The sequence below is a fragment of the Copidosoma floridanum genome, unplaced genomic scaffold (genome assembly GCF_036245765.1).
Source record: "Copidosoma floridanum isolate Cflo_tuat_1 unplaced genomic scaffold, Cflo_Japanese_pri ptg000019l, whole genome shotgun sequence".
In the NCBI taxonomy this organism is placed as follows: Eukaryota; Metazoa; Arthropoda; class Insecta; order Hymenoptera; family Encyrtidae; genus Copidosoma; species Copidosoma floridanum.
In genome coordinates this window covers 6,087,424-6,109,388 of record NW_028321896.1, presented here as the reverse complement: position 1 = coordinate 6,109,388, position 21,965 = coordinate 6,087,424, and the positions used below count along the sequence as shown (strand labels likewise).

The following is a 21,965-nucleotide window of genomic DNA, read 5'->3' as shown; positions in this document are numbered from 1 at the left end:
CGTGCAATTGTACGCATCAATACAGCTTATTTTTATAGCTAATATTACTAAATAATATCATTAATGAAATGAACTTTTTATTAAGTATTATTTACAACAATTATTGTTCAAATGTTTAATACAAATAATTGTTAAAGTACAGAAATTACGATAGTGTAACATAAAATTTATATTAATAAGTAATACAGGCTTTAAAAAGAAAATTTGAATTATTTTTCGGTTTTTAAAATGTGGCTGACAAATAAGTTTTGATGATGTGTGTGTTGTGTGTACTTACTATTCAATTAAACTAGGTCTAAGTAATTAAAAAAAAAAAATACACCGAAATTGTAGAAGTAATTAATATTATAAATTTATAATAAGCTCAATACATTCGTAGAATATTAAATTTAACATTTATTACATATCACAACAATCATATCGCAACAATTAACGATAGTCGAATACTACACCTACTTGGACTGTTATATAATAAAGTATATGTAATTGGAAAGAATTTTTTTTTTGTAATATGTTATTATGTTTATCATTCAATATTTTTTTTTAAAATTATGCTTTTAGACAACTTTCAACATAGTATAAAAAAGATTGGCCAAGCCATCTTAAGTTAAAAAAAAAACACAAAAAAAGGTATGTAACTCGCTATTCAAATATTACAGGAACCCAACGTAAAAGGTCGTTACCCAAATTGTTAAATAAATACAGCTTATGTGCTTACTTTTTATTTAAATTGTTATAAGTATTGAATAAAAAATGTTAAAATTGTTATTTATATACATTTCAATGCATATGAATGTTTGCTGCATTTATTTATAAATTTGTTTAACGAAATCTAGCAATTTTTAAAATGATAGTGGGACGTGGGACTGAAACTACAAAAATCTAAGAAGAGTGACGTTTTTGATTTTCTGTTTTACATTTCTTTGGAGGAACTGCCTGTGCTTCTTCCATATCCAGATCAATGATTTCTACGTCATCATCAAGGTTAATTACTCCTGTTACCTCACTATACTTCCCACGTAGCTGATGGCATTGTTCTACCTTACATTCTTTTTTTATGACTGAGTTTGATGGCATTAATGGAAGTGATTGTGGATGTCTGTGAGCAGAATTGATAACAGAATTAGAACAGATTGACCTAGTATCTGATACTTTTGCTTCTTTTTTAGATTTAAAGTATGTGCCAGTGCAGGAGCAATTTGCTGGGCAACCTGTAAAAGATTTATTATCATTATCGTGATTATTATTATTATTATTTATGTAAATTTTTTATTCATTTTTGACTAACTTGAAACGATAAAAAAAGTATCTAATCTAATAGTGCAGTAAATAAGAGTTATTTTTAATAAAAAGAATAACATAATCAAGAATTTACCATCATTTGACGGGCCCTGTGCAAGAGAATGTCGACATGATTCAGCACTGCAACATTTACGGGGGAGGTCCCATTTACATGATACGTGCATTTGTTTGTATGGTTCACAACAACGAGCAGATGAGACAGTGGACAGTACCGGCTCCTCTTTCAATGGTGGTCCACAAACATGAACAGTGGAGGTCGTATCTTGAGCCTGCTCCATTTTTCCACAACACTTGACCATGTGATTCGTAGGTACTGGACTACTAGTTTCATTGGTTGCGGAACCCGTGCAATCCATCAACTCTGACTCTGACAAAATTAAAAATAAATTTTATGTAATAATACAAATGAAAAAATACTTGAAAAATGCATTTCGAATAATATTTACTATTTACACTATTAGTCAAGAATGGAGAATTTTCAAATTGATCACTTGCAAAAGCTAACTTGTAACTGTTATTTCAAAACATTTATAACTTGATGTATGTATCAACAATAATATATAACCAATATTATAATAAGAAAAACGATGATTCATAGATATATAAATAATGTTACTGACGAATACATATTCAATTATAATTCCAAAAAGACTAAGAAATACTCACCTTCAGACTCGACGCGTCCTTTTTTTTTTTCAATTCCATAAGCATAACTTTTTACAAGATCAGTCATGTCCATTCTAAGTTCCAATTTCCTAATACCATCAACTACTCGTGTATAAGGAAGTAATGTCCGGAAAAAAGTGGTATCTTCATTAACGATAATTTCAATTGAAGTATGTTGCTGTTGATTTGTTGTTGAATTGGAGGAGATGTCGGGTGATTTACTTGAATGATTTGAAGTCTGATTATTAATAATGTTCTTGTAAGTATTACGTTCAGTGACGTAACTCTCTTCTTCTCCATCAGACTCCCAGTCATATTTCTCATTATTCATACCAGTACCATAAGAAGCAGAACTGCAATTGCCTGATGATGTTGCAGGTTGCACAGCTGTCCGCAAAAACTCCATTTGCATAAAAAATGGCCATTTCGAAGCGTTTTTTACACCACCCGAAACACCAGAAGAAGAAGAAAAATTGCGTACTTCTTTGGCGAATTGACCTCTTAAAATTTTCCACTTGTTTTTGCAAGTGGTTTCTGAAAATATCGAAGGAAAATAATTATATTCAAAAGTTATATAAATCAGATAATTATAAGTATACATAAAAAATAATGTTACTCTGCATACAAATGTTTTCAAACAAAACACCTCTAAATAAAATTTTATTACAGCATAGGATTTTTTAATTATGACCGTTTCCTGGTTTGTTTTACTATTTTAAGTATTCGTTCCAAATTTTATAACAACCCCATTAAATTTCATATCACATCGACGAAATCAGCCTTCAAAAAAGAAAGAATCCAAGATATCAAAATTTTTTTATGACCAATCTCCATTCTGGCCTTCGAAGCCATCAAAGATCCAAAAATTAATATTTTTTGACAAAAGAACCTAATTTCTGGCCTTCGAAGCCATCAATGATCCAGAAATTCATATTTTTCAATTAAGAAATTGAATCCTGGCCTTCGAAGCCATCAAAAATGGAGAAATTGATATTTTCTGATCAAAAAACTATATCCTGGCCTTCGAAGCAATTAAAAATCAAAAATTAATATATTATAATCATAAAAGTGACTTCTGGCCTTCGAAGCCATCAATGATCCAGAAATTCATATTTTTCAATTAAGAAATTGAATCCTGGCCTTCGAAGCCATCAAAAATGAAGAAATTGATATTTTCTGATCAAAAAACTATATCCTGGCCTTCGAAGCAATTAAAAATCAAAAATTAATATATTATAATCATAAAAGTGACTTCTGGCCTTCGAAGCCATCAATGATCCAGAAATTCATATTTTTCAATTAAGAAATTGAATCCTGGCCTTCGAAGCCATCAAAAATGAAGAAATTGATATTTTCTGATCAAAAAACTATATCCTGGCCTTCGAAGCAATTAAAAATCAAAAATTAATATATTATAATCATAAAAGTGACTTCTGGCCTTCGAAGCCATCAAAGATCCAAAAATTAATATTTTTTGACAAAAGAACCTAATTTCTGGCCTTCGAAGCCATCAAAGATCCAAAAATTAATATTTTTTGACAAAAGAACCTAATTTCTGGCCTTCGAAGCCATCAATGATCCAGAAATTCATATTTTTCAATTAAGAAATTGAATCCTGGCCTTCGAAGCCATCAAAAATGAAGAAATTGATATTTTCTGATCAAATAACTATATCCTGGCCTTCGAAGCAATTAAAAATCAAAAATTAATATATTATAATCATAAAAGTGACTTCTGGCCTTCGAAGCCATCAAAGATCCAAACATCAATATTTTTTAATCAAGGAAGTGAATCCTGGCCTTAGAAGCCATCAAAAATGAAGAAATTGATATTTTCTGATCAAATAACTATATCCTGGCCTTCGAAGCAATTAAAAATTAAAAATTAATATTTTTTGACAAAAGAACCTAATTTCTGGCCTTCGAAGCCATCAATGATCCAGAAATTCATATTTTTCAATTAAGAAATTGAATCCTGGCCTTCGAAGCCATCAAAAATGAAGAAATTGATATTTTCTGATCAAAAAACTATATCCTGGCCTTCGAAGCAATTAAAAATCAAAAATTAATATATTATAATCATAAAAGTGACTTCTGGCCTTCGAAGCCATCAATGATCCAGAAATTCATATTTTTCAATTAAGAAATTGAATCCTGGCCTTCGAAGCCATCAAAAATGAAGAAATTGATATTTTCTGATCAAAAAACTATATCCTGGCCTTTGAAGCAATTAAAAATCAAAAATTAATATATTATAATCATAAAAGTGACTTCTGGCCTTCGAAGCCATCAAAGATACAGAAATTAATATTTTTTAATCAAGGAAGTGAATCCTGGCCTTCGAAGCCATCAAAGATACAGAAATTAATATTTTTCAATTAAGAAGTTGAATCCTGGCCTTCGAAGCCATCAGAGATCCAGAAATCATTTTTTTGTATAAAATAACATAATTCTGAGCTTGAAAGTCTTTAAAGAACTTAAAATTCTAAAAACCAATGTATTTTGAATAATAAACTCAATCTTGGCCTTGCAAGTTTTTAAAGATCCAGTAATCCAGTAAGTTAAAATTTTTGAATCACAAATTTCCATGAATAAAATCTACAAAATTAAAATTTTTCAACCTGCTCAATTTAAGCTTAAGGTAATCAATGTTTCAAATCCAAGTAATATGTTATGAAACGATATGATTTAAAAATGTGGAGAAAATAGTTAAAAAAATCCTATGCCAATTAAATGGAAGAATTAAGATGTGGGTGTGTAGTCGTGGCACGTATTTACTATTAAATTGATTTATTTTGATGATGTATATTACTATTCTTGGATATAACAAACAGTTTTTAAAGGTTAGATGATTAAAAAGTAAAATTTGCTACTATCTTCAATGGTATTTCGCATGCTACAATGATTAGTCAATATTAAATTAGAGTACTTTAATTATTTAACTGAAATACATGTAAAGATATAGATAATTATTTACAATTACACACATACTAAAATATTTGACAGTGTGCACAAAAAACTGAAATATCACACGTTAACTTAATAAATTTCTATGATTACACTGGCTGCTTGTGAAATATTTAAGTAATCATTTTTGTAGTTGACAAAAAGCACTTGCACTTGCTAGAATATGCCATCAGATAGTCAAGTCATGTTACCTACGTCATGTTTGCTCAATACTAGCACATTGATTTGAAAAAATTAATTTTCTATAGAATCCCTTATCACTTATATAACAAACATGAATCATAATAATTCTTATAAAGCTATTGTTGAATTCTAGAAAGATAAAATGTATGCACTAACCTTGACTGGCTAACATAGGTCAGATTGTGACATATTTAAAAAAAAAAAAAGATATTTCAAATTTACAAAATATATTAAAACGCACAAGTACGAAGCAGCAAAAGAAAAATCAATAGCAGAATTTTACTTATCTTTACAAAATCAAGGTTATACTTACTGTTTTTGTTGAGTTTTCGTGCAATTTCGTCCCACAATCTACCCAAAATAACGTTATTCTTGTGATGAACGTGATTATCGTCCCATAGTGCGGGTCTTATTTGGATCTGATTGATCAACTGCTCCTCCCAGGTACCATCCATACTTTCTGGTGGATCCGAGTTACTTCCGCGAGCCGGTCCACAGCTGAGGCTTTGCCCGTAATTTATTACTTGTCTTGGACACTCGAGGGTCAAAGTACTAATCACTACTACGCCGGCCCACGCAAGAACTGTTGCAATAACGTGAGTTTACACGCGGTCAAAACAAAGCAAACGAAAGTTTCCGCGGGCAGCCAAAGTCAAGCGAGGTTACGTGCGATCAGTCGAAATTCACGTATTACCGCGCCGGTAGTGAGTATAGCGACAGCAACTGCACAAACGTGCACGAGGCTGCTTGCGTGCAGTGGAGGGGCAACTTATGCGTTCGTGACTACTCGAGTGCACTCGAGTGCGCTCAAGTACGTAAGAAAACCATCAAGGAGGTATTTTACTCTGGCATGTTAAGCAATGCGCCGCGCAATCTTTCTAGTGACTTTTGCGTTCTAGAGAGTTGTTGACTAACTTGGAGCATGAAACATAATACGTGACATAAAGAATATAGTCCAATAGATTCGGTCTGCTCTAGCCTCTTTCAGTTTCGTTAGTTCTGGCTCAGATCTGGATGGTAATACCGACGAATACAAATGTCTTTGCTGGAATCCAGTTCTGTAATTGCGCAGCGGAATACGGAACAATCATGCGACTTTCTGCGACTTAGTTCTTGTCTTGTGCTACTTCACATGTTATGTTACTATTGACTAGTAATATTTCAAGCAGTTTCATTGGCTGCGTGGGCATATTCTTAGAATCAACTGTAAATCGTAAATACATGTCAGTCAACGCATTAATATTAACAATAAAAATAATTGAGTACTTATAATACATGTAAAGTATTATTGTAAGGATTATTATAACCTATGTTTAACGTTTTCAGAGAGTGCTGGGAACTTCAAGAAACTTTGCTTGTAATATTAGTACGTTTACTTGCACGTATTAACGATATATAAATCATAATAACAGCCCATGCAGCCAATACAATTGCATATTTGAATTTCATCAATAATCAATAATAAAATTAAATATACAGTAGCAGAAGACAAGAACTAAGTTGGAGGCACGGTGTAAGACAGCCGTTGGTTTTCAGTCCTTGTGTTTTGGTCCCGAGCGCTTGCCAGCAATTAATCAGACTCGCCAATGGTTGATTGCTTCTAGTTGGCCCCGGGGGTGGCGCTGGCAAGCGCTCGGGACCAAAACATAAGGACTGAAAACCAACGCTGGTGTAAGATATACAGGTGGATCCATTGCCTATATTGCCTACAGTAAATTTTTGTGAGCATTATGTGTCTTTTCCACTTTCTCGCACTAGGTGTCGCATAGGAAATGAACACCGAGCAGACGTAGTAGTGAAACTTTATATGGTGGTATCTGCTAACACAAGTAATATAACTATAACTATATGCAGTATTCAACTCTTATTCGCCATCTGCTAAAACTTGAATGAAACAGCACAAATATTTCACAAAAATTATGCGTACATGGGACCACCTGTATATCTTACACCGTGGTTGGAGAGAAGTGCACAGAATTGTTCTGGCAAAGGAACTTTACAATTATAGTCTATGGCAATCACCATGAAATATTGAAATTAGTTTAAGGGCATGAAACCAGCGCCACAAGCGGATTTTACTACAAACGTCGTTCCTGTACTTGCATCATACTAAGGGCCATAGACTACGAGCATAGTTGATTCGCCAGAATAAAGCTGGAAATGCATTATTTTCAGTAAGTTGTGGTATTGCTAGTAGAATTGTGCACTAGTATTTTTTGGCTTTTTAGTCCAAAACTAGCTGAGCCGATTCAAACTGCTTAAAGATAAATAATTGGGGCACAAACAAATTTAATCGATTTCAAAAGAGGAGCTATTCTGCTGGGGCTGAATTGAGTACTTCGATAGACGCAATAGAGTTTTAAATTGATGGTCATTCAACCTGTGTGGGAACACAGTGGGGGACGTTTGTAACATTTCCGTCACATTTTAGCAATTATCCGTGTAAGCTTTACGATCGTGTTTATACATGAGTGTATACATCATATACATATAGTTACAAACTTACAGCACTGACAAACGACAGACTAAACGAATGGACAATCACTCGTAGACCACACGCGCACACACCATAGAGATATAATAAGGGAAGGTATAGGGTCTCATGTAAGTAGCACTGTCCACTGGAGCAGAATGAGAGAAAAGATTGCGGTACCTGTCCATCTCTCTCTAAACTCTGCCCTGATTGGCTACATTACAGAGATTTAAATACATGATGTGAGTCTCAACCAATCAGAGCATAATTAGAGAGAGAGATAGACAGGTACCGAAATCTTTTTTCTCTCTCTGCTCCAGTGGACATGCCTCAGTCTCACTTCCCTGCTCTATTTATTATATCTCTATGGCACACATACGCGCGCGCGCGCACGTGCAAGGAGACTCGCGGATACACCGGTACATCCATAAACCGGGACTGGCCTGTCCTGGCACCCTCTGGATGAAGCTTTACACCATACATTCCTAATTTAACCTCTGCTTTTCGGGGTATTAACCGCCATTAGCTCTGTCTCTTTCGCTCCAGAGGCTTAGAATAGTCGATTGCACCTATGTAAGGTTCCAACTTTTGCCACCTTACAGGGACCTTACCCATTGACTTTTGGCGGTAGTCGTACGCTTAACACGCCAAATTGCTTACTGTAATTTGACTATGACCACTAGAAATACTAGGACCAACAAAACAGCCAAGCTGTTTCAAAATTACAGACGCGATCGTCAATTACATGACAGCAGCTGTCATAAGACAAACTCAAGTCACCGACTGCTCGATTGCTAACGCTGCCATATAGAATTCCTACCATCTGAAGGAATACACGATTAAGTAGCTATAAAGTTGTATACGCATCTGATTTTAATACAAGGTATGCGCACAGGAATAATTTCATGCCTTAGTAAGTTAGGTATAGGTTTATGTATATGTATGTACATGTATGACATACTTTTGAGTTCAAAGTAGCACTTGTGCTTATGGCAAACTGCAACTGAGCGTATAATACAGAGGTATATGGATCATAAAGATAAACACGTGATGGTCAATGGCACCTTATATGTCGCTACCTCATGCACTATCTCTCTGTTCCGCTCCTTCCCTCTTTTTCTTTTGCTCTTACTTCTCACCTATAATAGTTCTGTACATGTGAAAACATCACGGGCACACACTAGGCTTAGCGGGGCTGGTCACTGACTCTTCTGTAGCTATCGTCAGTTGATCAAGCATTCATATATACCAATGTCGACAACTTTTACCACTGTGAACGCGGCCTTCGTTTCCTCGAGGCTAGATGACAATGACAGCTTCTGCATTCCCGAGGAGAACAACCCACACGATGAGCACACGTTCATGTTCAGATTCTCCCTTACTTGAGGGTTTTTTTTTTAGCGCGTCGTCCAACTCCCACGAGATTTCTGCACACCGTGAGAGCTCTTATGTCTTTTTTCGCTATATATTTTCCATCCCTTTTATTTTTCGACAAATGGCATAAATATACTTGCACGAACGTGCGATGCAGTGAACTCGGAGGGAAGTGAAAAATAAAAAAAAGCATTGCAAAGAGGCTCAAAATCTCTTGAGATATTCCCACAAGTGACAAGACGTCTCAGCAACAGTTTATCTACCAAGGTTTTATAGCGGATAAATATTAGTAAAATAGATAGAGGAAGAGAAACTTTTGCTTACAGACCACTGCCATTTGACCCCGACAGCGAAGTGACGTTTTTTATTTGCTAGTGTGAGAAATGAAGATATTTGATAAAACCCACCAAAATATTTCGTTTTCGTTACGCACTTACGTTCACTCGATAGTTTTAATTAGCTTTTTTTTTTTTTGTTTAGATTTGTTTTGTCCGTGCATTATGAATGTTCAAGTAATGTCGTTGAAAAGTGAAGAAACACCAATCCAGGTAATTTTCTAACTACTGCCGAACGAGATATTATTTTCTTGTTAAACGTAAACTGCAACGAAAAATCGTAAGTACAGCATACGTGTACATTTTGCAAACGCGTCAAACATCTAAAATACAAATGCGGTAGCATAAAAAATGTACTCGAGAGGAATCCTAAGCGTAAAAACTCACGGCTCAAAAAAAATTCGTCCCTCTTTTTTTTACCCAACCGCACACTTTCCGTACTTTTTTCTTCTCTTTTTCTCCACACGGTTGTAAACGTGCGGATAATACGAAAATAGAGCACAGCACGTGTTCAATGGCGTTTCACACGTTCGCATACCCACACAGAGTCCTAATATTGTAATATTACGCTCCTAGTCCTCGGTGAAGCGCAGTACGGAAGTTGGGCTTTTTTCAAGAGAGCAGTTTTAGACTCGCTGGTAATTGCAATATCGAGTGAGGGTAAAAGGGTTGAGGAAAGGGATCTCGCCAAGACATGAAAAAAAAAAAGATCAGAGAAAAATAAAAGGATGGAGCAGACTAACCTGAAGGTCCACCAGATGTTGAAGCACATTGTGTTGAGCCAAAAGAACGACGCCAGGAAGAAGAACTGCGCTATGATCGCTGCAACAGAAACATAAAAATATTTAAGTTAATCGATACTTTATTTAAGTTCATAATGTGTATTTTTCATTTAATGTGATGCAAATACTTTTTCATTACTATTTTTATTCTATGTTCAGTGAAAATAGCTGTAATATTGCCATAAAACAATGAACGGCTTTACTGGACTTATATTATCATATTGCAAGATCTAAAAGAACTAATTAAGTTAAAAAAAGCACGAATTAATTGAGAGCTGATAAGCAGTAATTTTAGTATATTGATGACAAACGGTGGGACCACGTAGTCATATTTTATTATAGGTTACCACTAGTACTATTTCTCTGACGGTTAAGGGATTGAAACTCGTGAACTGACTTAAATTCTGTGGTGGGCGAATACGGCGTTTCCGCAACATTGGTTTTAGTACTTAGTGGTGGTAGAAACAACCAAGGGGGAGAGAGAGAGAGAGTAAAAAAGAGTCTGTCATCTAAGTTTGCAGGCCTTCTCAACCGTACTACGAGTTGAACTACGCGTAAGGTAGATGCTATAGCCACTCGGAAAAGAGGAAGCGGACGGCCAGGTAAGCAGGCTAATCTCGACTCCACGAATTAGTGGGAAACTTTCAAAATCCTCATAAATGAGTCCATGAACTTTTGAAGGTCTCGCTGTGGCCACGTACTGTACCAGCACCCGAAAGTCTCCAAGGACAGTTGCGATTAAACACATCTTATCCCGTTGTTTATAAAAGAAAGATAATACAAGACAAATGTTTAAACTAAGAGTTTGTTAGTTATTGAAAATGGATAGTTGGTAACTACATACGTCCCTTGTTTTTAAAATTTTTTATCATCCAATAAATGTTACTTGCAACATGCGATAGACGGATCGATCTTTCGAATAAAATTTGAGTGGCTACAGAACGTATTTAAACAACCAATGGTGATTTAATTTTACTACTTTTCATTGAGAACGGCCTCTATACCTCTTACCATTAGGTTTTTTTTCCAGTGGTCCTATTCCCTCCCTGCAGCCTTCGTTCTTGCTGACACCTTTTTTCATACCCCTTTTCCCTTCTTCTATTTTTATAACAAGTATATATACAATCGCTTGACAGCAGTCCCTGTCTTGACCCTCGCGTACGCGTCCCCTGGAAATGATTAAATTTCCGAAACTTACTTATTACACCTCGTCACAATTACAGGCGTAGGTATGCGCGGACGATTTCGCACACTTTTTTTTTTTAAATCTTTCGCACGCGCTTCCTTTCTCCATCTCCTCTTTTGCTTCTAGTTTGACACGCTCTTTTTCTTTTTTTTTTTGTCAATAACAGCTCGTGGTCTGGGTAACAGCGAAACCAGCGAAAAGGGAATCTCTGCTGGGCTCGGCGCTCGTAATAATTCCGACAGCGGTGACCAGCCGGGACTTTTCGATTTCCTGAGGCGCCGAATTGACCTTCTCTCCCTCCACTACTTTCAATCATGTTGTCGGGTGTAGGTGGTACGGCGGGTTCCATAGCACTAGTGGACACAAGGGGTCTTTTACAAGCGCACTCGAAATTGAAAGTCTCGACGTTTCGAGGAAGGGGTTTGGGGGGGTAAGAGGAGTCAACAAATTTCTGTAGGTGGGTAAACTGATTCAATGTCCGATGTCCACTCATGAGAATCCTAGGGGATCCATCTTACATTATTTAGTGATAACTTTTGCCACCGTCGAGAATAAAACTGTAGCCCCAGCATGCGTGACTTTCCAGTTAACTTCAGGACCAAATCAATTGTGTGCAGTACGCACGCAAGCTTTTAAGCACATCCTGGCCAAATTTATGGTATAAATCGTGGGTGTATTCTCCGGACCCTTATTCACAAACCATTCTCCGTCTCATTTTACTCACGAGCTCCTTTGTTCTATTTTGCGTGGCACATCGTAATTGTGCTGGCACCGGAAGCGAGAGGCGTGAAGAATCGATGGAACCAAGTCAGCTCCCTGCGGCGCATCGCTTTTGACTCGTAAACTTTGGATGGGGGAGGAAAAAGAGAGAGAAGAGGAGGAGTACAGTGTGTATTGCCGCAACGGCGTACGTTTCGCGCGAGGGTGGGTATCAAGGGCTGGTGGTACAGCGCGAGCCCCACTGCTTAACCGGCTCGATTTGCATGGGTTGGGAATTAGATTGTGCCGTCGACGACTACTACGGGTCGACTTCACGCACGGAAAGTCTTTCATCCCCGCACGCAATTCTTCGCTTTGGGCGTCGTCGTGTCTCTTGGTTGGTGGTGGCGGTAAATTTATTGCGTCTTCTATTTTCCCCCCTGGTGCACTTCGTTTTTCTAGTCATTTTAGCTTTTTGGCTAAGTTGGCACGTCGGTTGTGTCTCCACTCGATCCCTTGGTTTTAATTTAGCTGGACGTTTAAAGGGTGGGATGGTTCTTATTTGTAACGTCTTACTCTCTGACTTGTTGTCCAGAATTTTTTTTTTAAGAGTCAAGTGTACTGTTGTACTGGCTGCCATTGCTACTGTAGAAAAAAAATTGAAAGTGTGTAAGTTACATTTGTTAATAAGTAAACTCAAATCAGTAGGGGGGTTCAGACCGTATAATCAGCTATAGGTTGAAGTTTTCATATGTGTACGAATGTGCAAAGTGAGCAAAAGTATTTATCCTTCGTGCTCCTTGAAAACAATTTTTTGTACTAAAAGTTCTATTTTTTTTTAACAATCATTTAATATGTAGGTATAAATGTATTCATCTATAGGTAACGAAAACTAGTTACTCTCACTCGATAATTTCTTTGTTCCAATCGTCTTTCAATTAACTGCATGTTGATCTTTTATTATGGTTATTTACATGTGGTGTGATGTGAATGAATAGGCAAGAGTGGACTAAAATTACGACCGATATTCGTGAAAAGAGTACTTCAAACTAAAATATTTAATCTATGAAACCTAGATTTAGTTGGTTTAACAACCAATCGAAAAAAATCAAGATACTAGACTTAAAAAACGCGTACAATCGATAAAGAATAACCAGTTATATCTTGAAAAGGAAGCAAACAAAAAAGAGATGAAAAAAAACAACAACCAACGAAATTTCAATAATGCTTTGTGCAACAAGGCAGTGATAGAAGAAACACAAGTACCCAGATAAAGAGGGAGAGATACGGGTGGAGGGACACAATCGCAGAAAGCTCGTCGCAACCGCATGTACGAAAATGTTTACCAAACGGTAGCAGCTGGGGCGCGCAAAATTAATACCCGGATAAATCCACGGCACGTGCAGTCGACCTAAACTCCCTTCCCCGTCCAGGTTGAAAATCGAGAATGTCGACTCTCTCATTCGCTCGCCACTGCGTGTACGCGTGTATATATAAGCTCGCTCATGAAAACTGGGCGGCGCACACGTAGAGACGCTGCAACCACCGCCACAGCAGCCTCGATTCTATTTAGACTGTTGTTTCACTCGTGTGACGACGAGTGATCTCCGGACCAGGGCTATCACTTACTCGTTCCAAGACCCGAAAATAACATCTCGGTCAGTGTTCGCGAGGCGCTTGCTCCCCATCTGTGCACGTAGCAGCAGTGAGCTTCTGCGAGCTTGCGGTCACGTTACAGTTTTTCCTGCTACAACAGTCAATGAAGTATGATGACGTTGCAGTTTGATTACGACAATCTTCTACATCCACAAATTCAATGGAAAGTCTGTGCGAGTTTTTAATTGTATCTATTGTAAAGTGTACCCATTATTATGGATGCAGTAATAAGTCCGTCGAAAAACTGTTCGGATGAGTGATGGCTAGAGCTTTGATATTAAGATGAAATGGGGTCGTTGTTAAAGATGCACAGATACCACAGATGCGTCTAATTTACATTTCATTGAAACATCGAACGAACACTATTTAATGACATTTGATTTTACTAATCGATTTTACCTGATTAGACCTGACATTTATTCAATAAAGTATTTATATCTTGACTCAAACATCGGCCGCGTTTGCTTCAAATATTATGAGATTTTCTGTACGCCTAGAGCACTCATGCTCTGTAAAGGAAAAAAAAGAAGAAAAAATATACACACTTGACAAGAATAATATTTTTCTTTCTCATGATAAGGTTTAAATGACAATAAAAAAATATTTGAACTGAGTCCAAAAGACAATAAAAGTCTTCGTTCATCCTTCTTTCGACCCAAGGAAGTCTCATGTGTTGGGGCTTCACTACATACACGTAAGCCGTTCACGTTGATTAAACAGGCAAGACTTTAATTTTTACGCCAAAGGTATAATATAATGACGCGCAAACTATCAGAGGATAAGAAAAATATCCCGAGGCCCATAAAACTGAATCCTTCTGGCCTTATGCAAATGTTTTCGCTCCTCTTTCGTTTTGCACTTCGAATCAGCGTATGAAAAAAAAGAGAAAGGCAACTCAGCTTTTAAAATAGAGGCATAAAATATTTTGAGAACGAAAAAGAGCAAAGTTGGTTTGTGGAGGGCGGAGAGTGCGAATATGTGTACACGGTACTCGGGTGAAAACGTTTGTTTGATGTACACAAGCAGAAGCAGGAGAAAGACGTCGCCTTGGTTGTAGTTGAATTTTATGACGGAGGCGGTATGTGATTGCCTCTGGAAATTGGTTGTAGTTGTATAGCTTATTAGGTTTTTTCAATGGAATTTATAAACCAATTCCGGGGCATATTCGCATGTATGATTTTCAAGTCCCTTTAACAAGATGTAGGTGAGAAAGAGTTATGACGCTTATTTACATGAGGAATAATGTTGTATATTTAGCTCTGGCTTTCTTGCGCTTAATATCTTTTGGATTTAATTAGCAAAAAGTACTTGATTTACGTGCACTTTTGTTTCTTCCCTGTAAACATGCGTTTTTATCGCATGCACATGAGGTTTAAAAAAGAGATAATGTGGATGAAACATTATGCCTTTGCATGGCGTAAACAGTACCTCGTGACGATAAACTTTCAATTTTTACATCTTCATTTTTCGCTTTTTTTTCATTATGTACAAAACTTTTTTTTAGTAAAGTATGGTAATGATAGGTTTGACAGTATTGTACAGTTTGTAACATCTAATATTTAATTTTTTCCATTTTTAGTACTTTTAGAAACATTAATTATTACATCGAAAAATATAAAAGGGCTTGTAATAAGCTATTGTTAATTTATTTTTTGAATTCCATAAAAAGAGCACCAAAGCAACCATAAGATCAACATACGTAGCAAACTATTCTGTGTTTACTTAAGATTCTTAAATAATGTAAGATAAATAAAAAATATGGTCCACTGTCTTCCATATCAAATTTAACCTTAAACAAAAATTGTCAATTTTATGACCATTTTGTTGATTTTTCAACAACCAACTTCCAGCTCTATCTCGTTTCATTAGAAAAACCATGTATAAACTATAAATATAAATTATTATTTATCGATTAAACATGAATTTTATATTTAAATTCTTTGAGCATCAAAAGTTCATCGAAAAATTATTACGCCAGCAGTAGCAGAAGAGACGTAAGTATATAGCAACCAGAGGTATACCGTAGCACGGGCAAAATTGCCGTAAAATGACGTTCGCGGTTTCAGAGTCGCTCGCACGTACTCCCACACATATGCGCACTTACACATTGTCCGGATGATAGAACGATTCTTCGCACTCGAGGAAGACGACGTCGACGACGACGACCGCGATGGCTCATACATATTCCATTGGGTATCGAGTACGGGATTCTCGCGTGCAGGGAGAGCTTCTTGCTCCGGAGGGAAAGCAGTGGAGCAAAGAGGTGTGACAAACGAGATATACTCATTATATGCGCGAGAGAAGGAAAGATGCTATTCTTGACGCGCAAACCTAGCGATGAGCTTCGGCGGGCATAAATTTTAATGCGTGTGTGTGTGTGTGTCGGATGGCACAAGGATGATAGAGGTGGATAAAATTGATGGTGCCGATATTTTTTTGTATAAAATACATTACACGGCATGTACAGAGTATTTTGATTTTCTTTGCTTTTTCTTCGTACAAGACAAAAGGACAGTGTATAAAAAAGATATTTTTAGCGCTATTGACTTGCAAGAAACGGTGCACCCGATATTTCAATGGGCATCCGGGGAATGACAAATATTTATAAGACGATTGGCTGGTGAAATTGGAGAAGAAGAAGCTTTAAAGGGATTGTAACTGCGAGCAATCTATATTTAATGCATAATGTCCCAAAATAAGCTATCGGTAAAAATCAAGATTAGTGGTAGTTATACGTATCCAAGATGTATCGAAATTACTAATTATAAGTATAGAATGTGAACTGTTTGACCAAAGGATTTGATAAAATATTTTTCGATCACCGAGGCTCGCAGATTTTTAATTGACCACTTCAATATGATGCGTACCTTTAACCTGATACTTGTGTGCATCATAACAGTTTTACACAATAGAAAGTTTGTGGGTACATATACAAGTTCTCAGTAATAACAGCTTGACTTCCTGCCAGCTTTACTCTGGTGTTTTGACATAAGGTATTAAGCTCACCTTGAATTTCTGATTGCATTTTTTTGTTTTAAGTCCACAAGAACTATAATCCCAGCATCTTCGTGATTTTTTGTACCAAAGATACTGTTTGTCTATTTGTTTTAATAATAATAACAATTATCAACACGTGATGAAGTTGATAGAGCACGACTTTATTCACACATATGGATATCAATATTTCGTCCTTTTACTCATGACCTCTTCAGGATACATAATTACTCATGCATATGTTAAGTGTAACAATAGAGCACACTTTCAAGTTTGCATATTAATAATTGGCATTATTTTAAATTGATACATCTTTGCTCTTGTATTAAAGATACAGTAGAACAAGACACGATTTATGGAAACGATATCTTCTTGCAAATCGTTATCAATACAATGAAGTAAAAAATGCCTATAAACCGTGATCTCCAATACTTTATTTTTGTATTTAAATACTTATATGTAACAAAAAAAAAAGAAATTATTATTTATTATAAAGCACACGATGAGCTAGTGCAAATAGAAATAGAATTTGTACGCGAATTGGCTCTCACGAGCACAGGAAAAGAAGATAAAAAATCTGGATCTCGAAAACGTATGAAAGAGAGACACTGTGGGCAAAGAGGTAGATCGGGTGCTTTGCACAGAGTTTGAAAAACGAGGCGAGACGAGAAGGTGTCGGGGACCATCTAATCACGGCTAACCCTCGCGGAATCCAATTGAAATTTAAATCTAAATTCAAACACCCCATTCTACCATATACGAAATCAGACACACGTACGAGAGCGAACAAATTCCATCCGACGTGATTACACCATTTCCGCCGTGGTTGGATTTGATTTTGAGGAATCGTTCGCTTTCCCGGCATATACCTGCACATATATACACCTGCAGTATATACATGCCTTTCCATTCCCCTTTAAATCCGTAAATATTTGCAAAGGCTCACGAACCACATGGGGGACCCACACCCGGTACACCGAGCGTTTCGATTTATCACTGTCAAGCCATGATAAAGCTCGCAAATGTTGTCAAAACAAATGCGAATTATCAATTTATTTGTCAATGTGCAGTGCGGTGGTGCCATTCGAAAACGAATAGTGGATGAAATTAGGAGTCGGGGTGGGTGTGCACATAGTAATGCCTAAGCAAAGGCTCGACCGATCAAATTGCGATGCTTTGTCGCTAGCTGTTATTTTATTGCCAATAAATAAATCGGCACTACTTGGACGGATGTATATGTGGATGCGTGTATGACGAGGGTTTTGGGTTCATCGAATCAATAAATGTTAACGTACGGTGCTCTGGAGTATTGCAGTGAATGAGATATGATCTACCATTTGTTTTGTTGGATGCCGAGTATAACAATGCCTGGTCGGAATTTTTTGAAGTTAATCAAGATATTTTATGACACGATTGAAATATAATGTTGACGTGGGCTTTATTTTTCCATAGAATGAATGGAACTATCAACCAATTAACGTTTGTTTGATGAATTTCAGACAACAAAACGTTTGTGGTAATGACAGGTTTATGGAATATGAAATTAGAAAAAAGTGCAAGAAACGTGATAATCGCACATTTTACAGCTACAACCTCACACACTCATAATATAAATCAATTAAAATTAAGACAGAAATATTTGAAAATGTCCTCACGTGTTTCCAATCACTTTTTTATCTGATTTGTCGACGCATGTCTTTCATTTCATTTTGTTATCAACTTATCGTCACCCGATTGATAGGCGGTGTCCTGCCAAAAAAAAAGTCACAAAAAATGTGTGACAGTTTTCCAAGGGATTTGTGGCCAATAGGAGATAGAAGTCCAGAAGTGTGTACACCGTGCGCTTGGGTCACAGAGCGAATTGACGACGAGGATCGCAGAGGGACCTCCTCGTGTGTCAATAATCAATCAAAATCTCTTGTCACGGGAATGGGTCTGAACCGCAGTATATACGAACGACGGGGGATGATCGTGCCCCGCTGTCTGTCTGTCTCTCTCTGGAGATCAAGGGGAAAGTGTCACATGTGTGCGCGCGTAGGTAGTGCTGCTTTTAGTTCTCGTACAAATGCAAGCACACGGAATACACGAGCTAATTCGCTGATCGAAATCATCGATGGACGAAATACCCCACCACTGACGTGTGGGAAATGTCCATCTATCGATTAACTGTCGGATGGCTCGTTTATGACGTGTCTCTCGCTTCGTCACATTGCTTTGTTTCGCATTTGATTTACCCTTTTTTTCCATTTCTTTACTTCTCAATGTTTATCTGATGTCTATATATAACCCTATATAAATATTGCCTTAGAGTACTATAGTTCTACTATCGATTTTGTCTTTAAGGTGAATATAAGAAAGTTTTTATAGACAAGAATAAAAATACAACTGCAATAATTGATTCATTTCTGTCAAGTAAAGAAGCATACTTTTACCGTACGTGGTATCAAAGTTTTACCAGTAGCAACAAAATCAGCCTATGGGCATGTACACGAGCTATGTGCCATTATGAATTTCTTGCATAACTTTGACTATAATAAGGAACGCCAAAATTTCTCATAGACCGTTGTTACACGCAGCTGTAACTTTGAATAGGAATGGGAGTGAGTAACTTTTAACATGAGGGTGCGTAACTTTCTCGTAGACTGAAGTGAACGACTTTGACAGTGAAAAAAAAGGGTGTAAGTTTTAATGCAATTCCCATGTAAAAAAATAAGTCCGACAAAAGTCTGGCCAAAGTCTCGATCATATCTGGCACAAGTCTTCATTATGTCTGTCATAAGTCCTTACCATGTCTGGAAAAAGTCTGGCTAATGAGAAAATGCCAGACTTTTTGACTTGTTTAAATTAAATCAAGCGATAAAAGAAAATTTTTTTTTTAATTTGATGGGTGTGTAATAAGTATTACATGAATAAATATATCAAAACGTTTTATTTTTAAATAATTTATTAACTTACTTCTATTAAATATTAACAACATCAAGCAAATAATTTTGTCTTAGATCCTCAATTTGTCAGTGAACATAATTTGCATATTAACAAGTTTCTCTTAAATTTTTACGACTCATTTTGACTATCGTTAAATTCTATAAGATAAGTGTTATCTCCATTAGTTATCATGTACATTAAATTTTGGATATCGTCGATGTATATAGCAATAAAATTAGGATTTTCATCCGCCAACAAATAGATAAACGGTAATCAAGCATCAAGTATGAAATAATGAACATGAACACCTGCAAAATGAGTTCCAGCATTGTAAAAATACCTAATTACATGTGATTTTTTTTTCTCGAATATACGAAAGGAAATCAATAAGATAATCATCTTTCAGTAGTCCATAAGAAATGTGAATCTTATTTTCTTCAAAATTAACGTTTCTTGGACAATATAATACATCATTTTGAACTGAAATTTTTTTATTTACTCCAATGATGGATGAACATTGATATATTTTTTGAGCTTTTAATCGAGACTTGCACTCTAATTTTTGGTCAAATAAAGAAACAGCCGAATTTTGGGTTGAAAAGTGTTTTAAATATTCGTGATTTAAAAATAATGACATGGAGGAACAAATTTGTAGTTCAGCATATCTACCAACTTAATTATACGTTTCAAATCAAGACTTAATTTGTAACGTTTATTTGAAAAAAACAATTTAACACTGAAAAAGTCTGGTATTTTCTCATTAGCCAGACTTTTGCCAGACATAATGAAGACTTATGCCAGACATGATCGAGGCTTTGGCCAGACTCTTGCCAGACTTATTTTTTCACACGGGTTAGGATTGAAAATGCGTAAATTCCTCGGAGACTGTAATATAAGACAAGAGCGTGTATATAGTTTTTAGTGTAGTGCAGAATGATGAAGAATTAGTCCATGACCTTCAGAACACTAAGAATTACAGCGTCGAGAAGTGGGAAAGTTTGTGGTGGCGAACGAATTAATTCAGAGAATTTTCAGAGAATTAGGAAAACAGCGTTTATCGTCTGACACGCTCTAGGGTTTCACCGCGAAAACCAAACTGTTGAGGCTGGCTAACCAGCAACAGAGAGCTTGTTACGAAAGAAAGAAATTACAAATACATAAATCATTGAGTTAGCTTATTGGAGTGTGCAAGAGTTCTACCTACTCGTTAGTGTAAGTTGATATTTCGTATTAGGATTGTATTTGTAATGAAAATATTTTTATCGATTAAGAGGTGATCAATTAATGAAGCAGAAAATGTGGAAAGCATGAATTTTTTCGTATTTTTAATAATCAAACAGAGACTTCCATTGAACGAAAAGTATTTTTACGAAAAATACTTTATGATTCTTTTGTTTTTTTACTGAGAGTAAATTTTCACAGTACTTTTCCAAGTGATCACTTGGTTATCGTTTCATCAAAAATTATGTAATTCAAGTGCAATGAAGTAAGTAAAAAAAATCATTGGTCGGTAGGGAGGGAAACGAAGCAGAACTGCTTGAAAGATGTATCGGATAATACAGCAATCAAGCGAAAAAAACGAGTGTTCGAGTGTAACGCTGTGAAAGGATTTTCATTTCAGCAGCATTGTATGTACACATTTTCATGGCTGAAGGGACACTCAGAAGACAGCAAAAGAGACAAGAGAAAAGTTGACCGCCAGAGGCATCCAATTGGAAAGAATCGTGAGTTTAATTGAATTTTTTTTCTCTCTTTCAAAGTACATACATCCAAATAAAACATGGATACTTATATAAGAGCCTTTACAGTTGACGTATAAGGTCCAATGTGAATTTTATGTCGCACGTCATAAGAGAATTGTGCTGGAAAAATACTCTTACCATGTGCTTCCCCTTGTATTTATACCATTGCGATGGAAATATAAGAAGATGAAAGGTACGGAGAAAGGTGAGCACCAGACGTACACAATCTCACGTAGAAAAAGAAAGAAAAATATACAAAGAGGGTCCTCTTCGAAAAAAAAAAAAAAAATTCTCACAAAAAGTACTACGAGGACTGTAGAGGAGGTGTGTAAAAGAGACAAACAGTAGCACAATGAAAAAAAGGAGGCCCTACATGCGAGATAATAATTAAAGGGGCATCAACAGTGCGTACTTTTTGCGTTAAAAAATAGATAAAAAACAGGAAAAAGCGTTTTATCATCAATTCATGTACTCACTTTTATTTCAATGATTACTTCCTTTATCAAACACTCCTAAAATTTAACACACGCCTGCATCCTTTACCTCATACACTGAATAATGTTACATGCCAGCTATTAGAAATCCAAATTGTTTATTTAAAAACCTTCACATTTGCAACACATTAAAAACAGACCAGAAGAATGTCAAATTCGAATCACATCAACTATGCATCAGTCGAATA

At 36.1% G+C, this 21,965-nt stretch overlaps 2 protein-coding genes across 2 annotated transcripts in view; both read right to left on the bottom strand.

Annotated features, from left to right (window-relative positions):
- LOC106635765 (putative G protein-coupled receptor Mth-like 1) overlaps positions 1 to 21,965 on the bottom strand; it is a 133,445-nt gene that overhangs the window by 75,781 nt on the left and 35,699 nt on the right. The window contains exon 4 of the mRNA XM_089593087.1: positions 10,043 to 10,121. Within this exon, the coding sequence (XP_089449213.1) occupies positions 10,043 to 10,121 (79 nt within the window). The remainder of the gene's footprint in view (positions 1 to 10,042; positions 10,122 to 21,965) is intronic.
- On the bottom strand, positions 883 to 5,869 carry LOC149374518 (uncharacterized). Its single transcript, XM_089593507.1, has 4 exons — positions 5,431 to 5,869; positions 1,969 to 2,502; positions 1,376 to 1,669; positions 883 to 1,211 (listed from the first exon to the last, which is right to left on the bottom strand). The coding sequence occupies exons 1-4, from the start codon at positions 5,570 to 5,572 to the stop codon at positions 883 to 885; spliced, it is 1,299 nt and encodes a 432-aa protein (XP_089449633.1). The 5' UTR covers positions 5,573 to 5,869.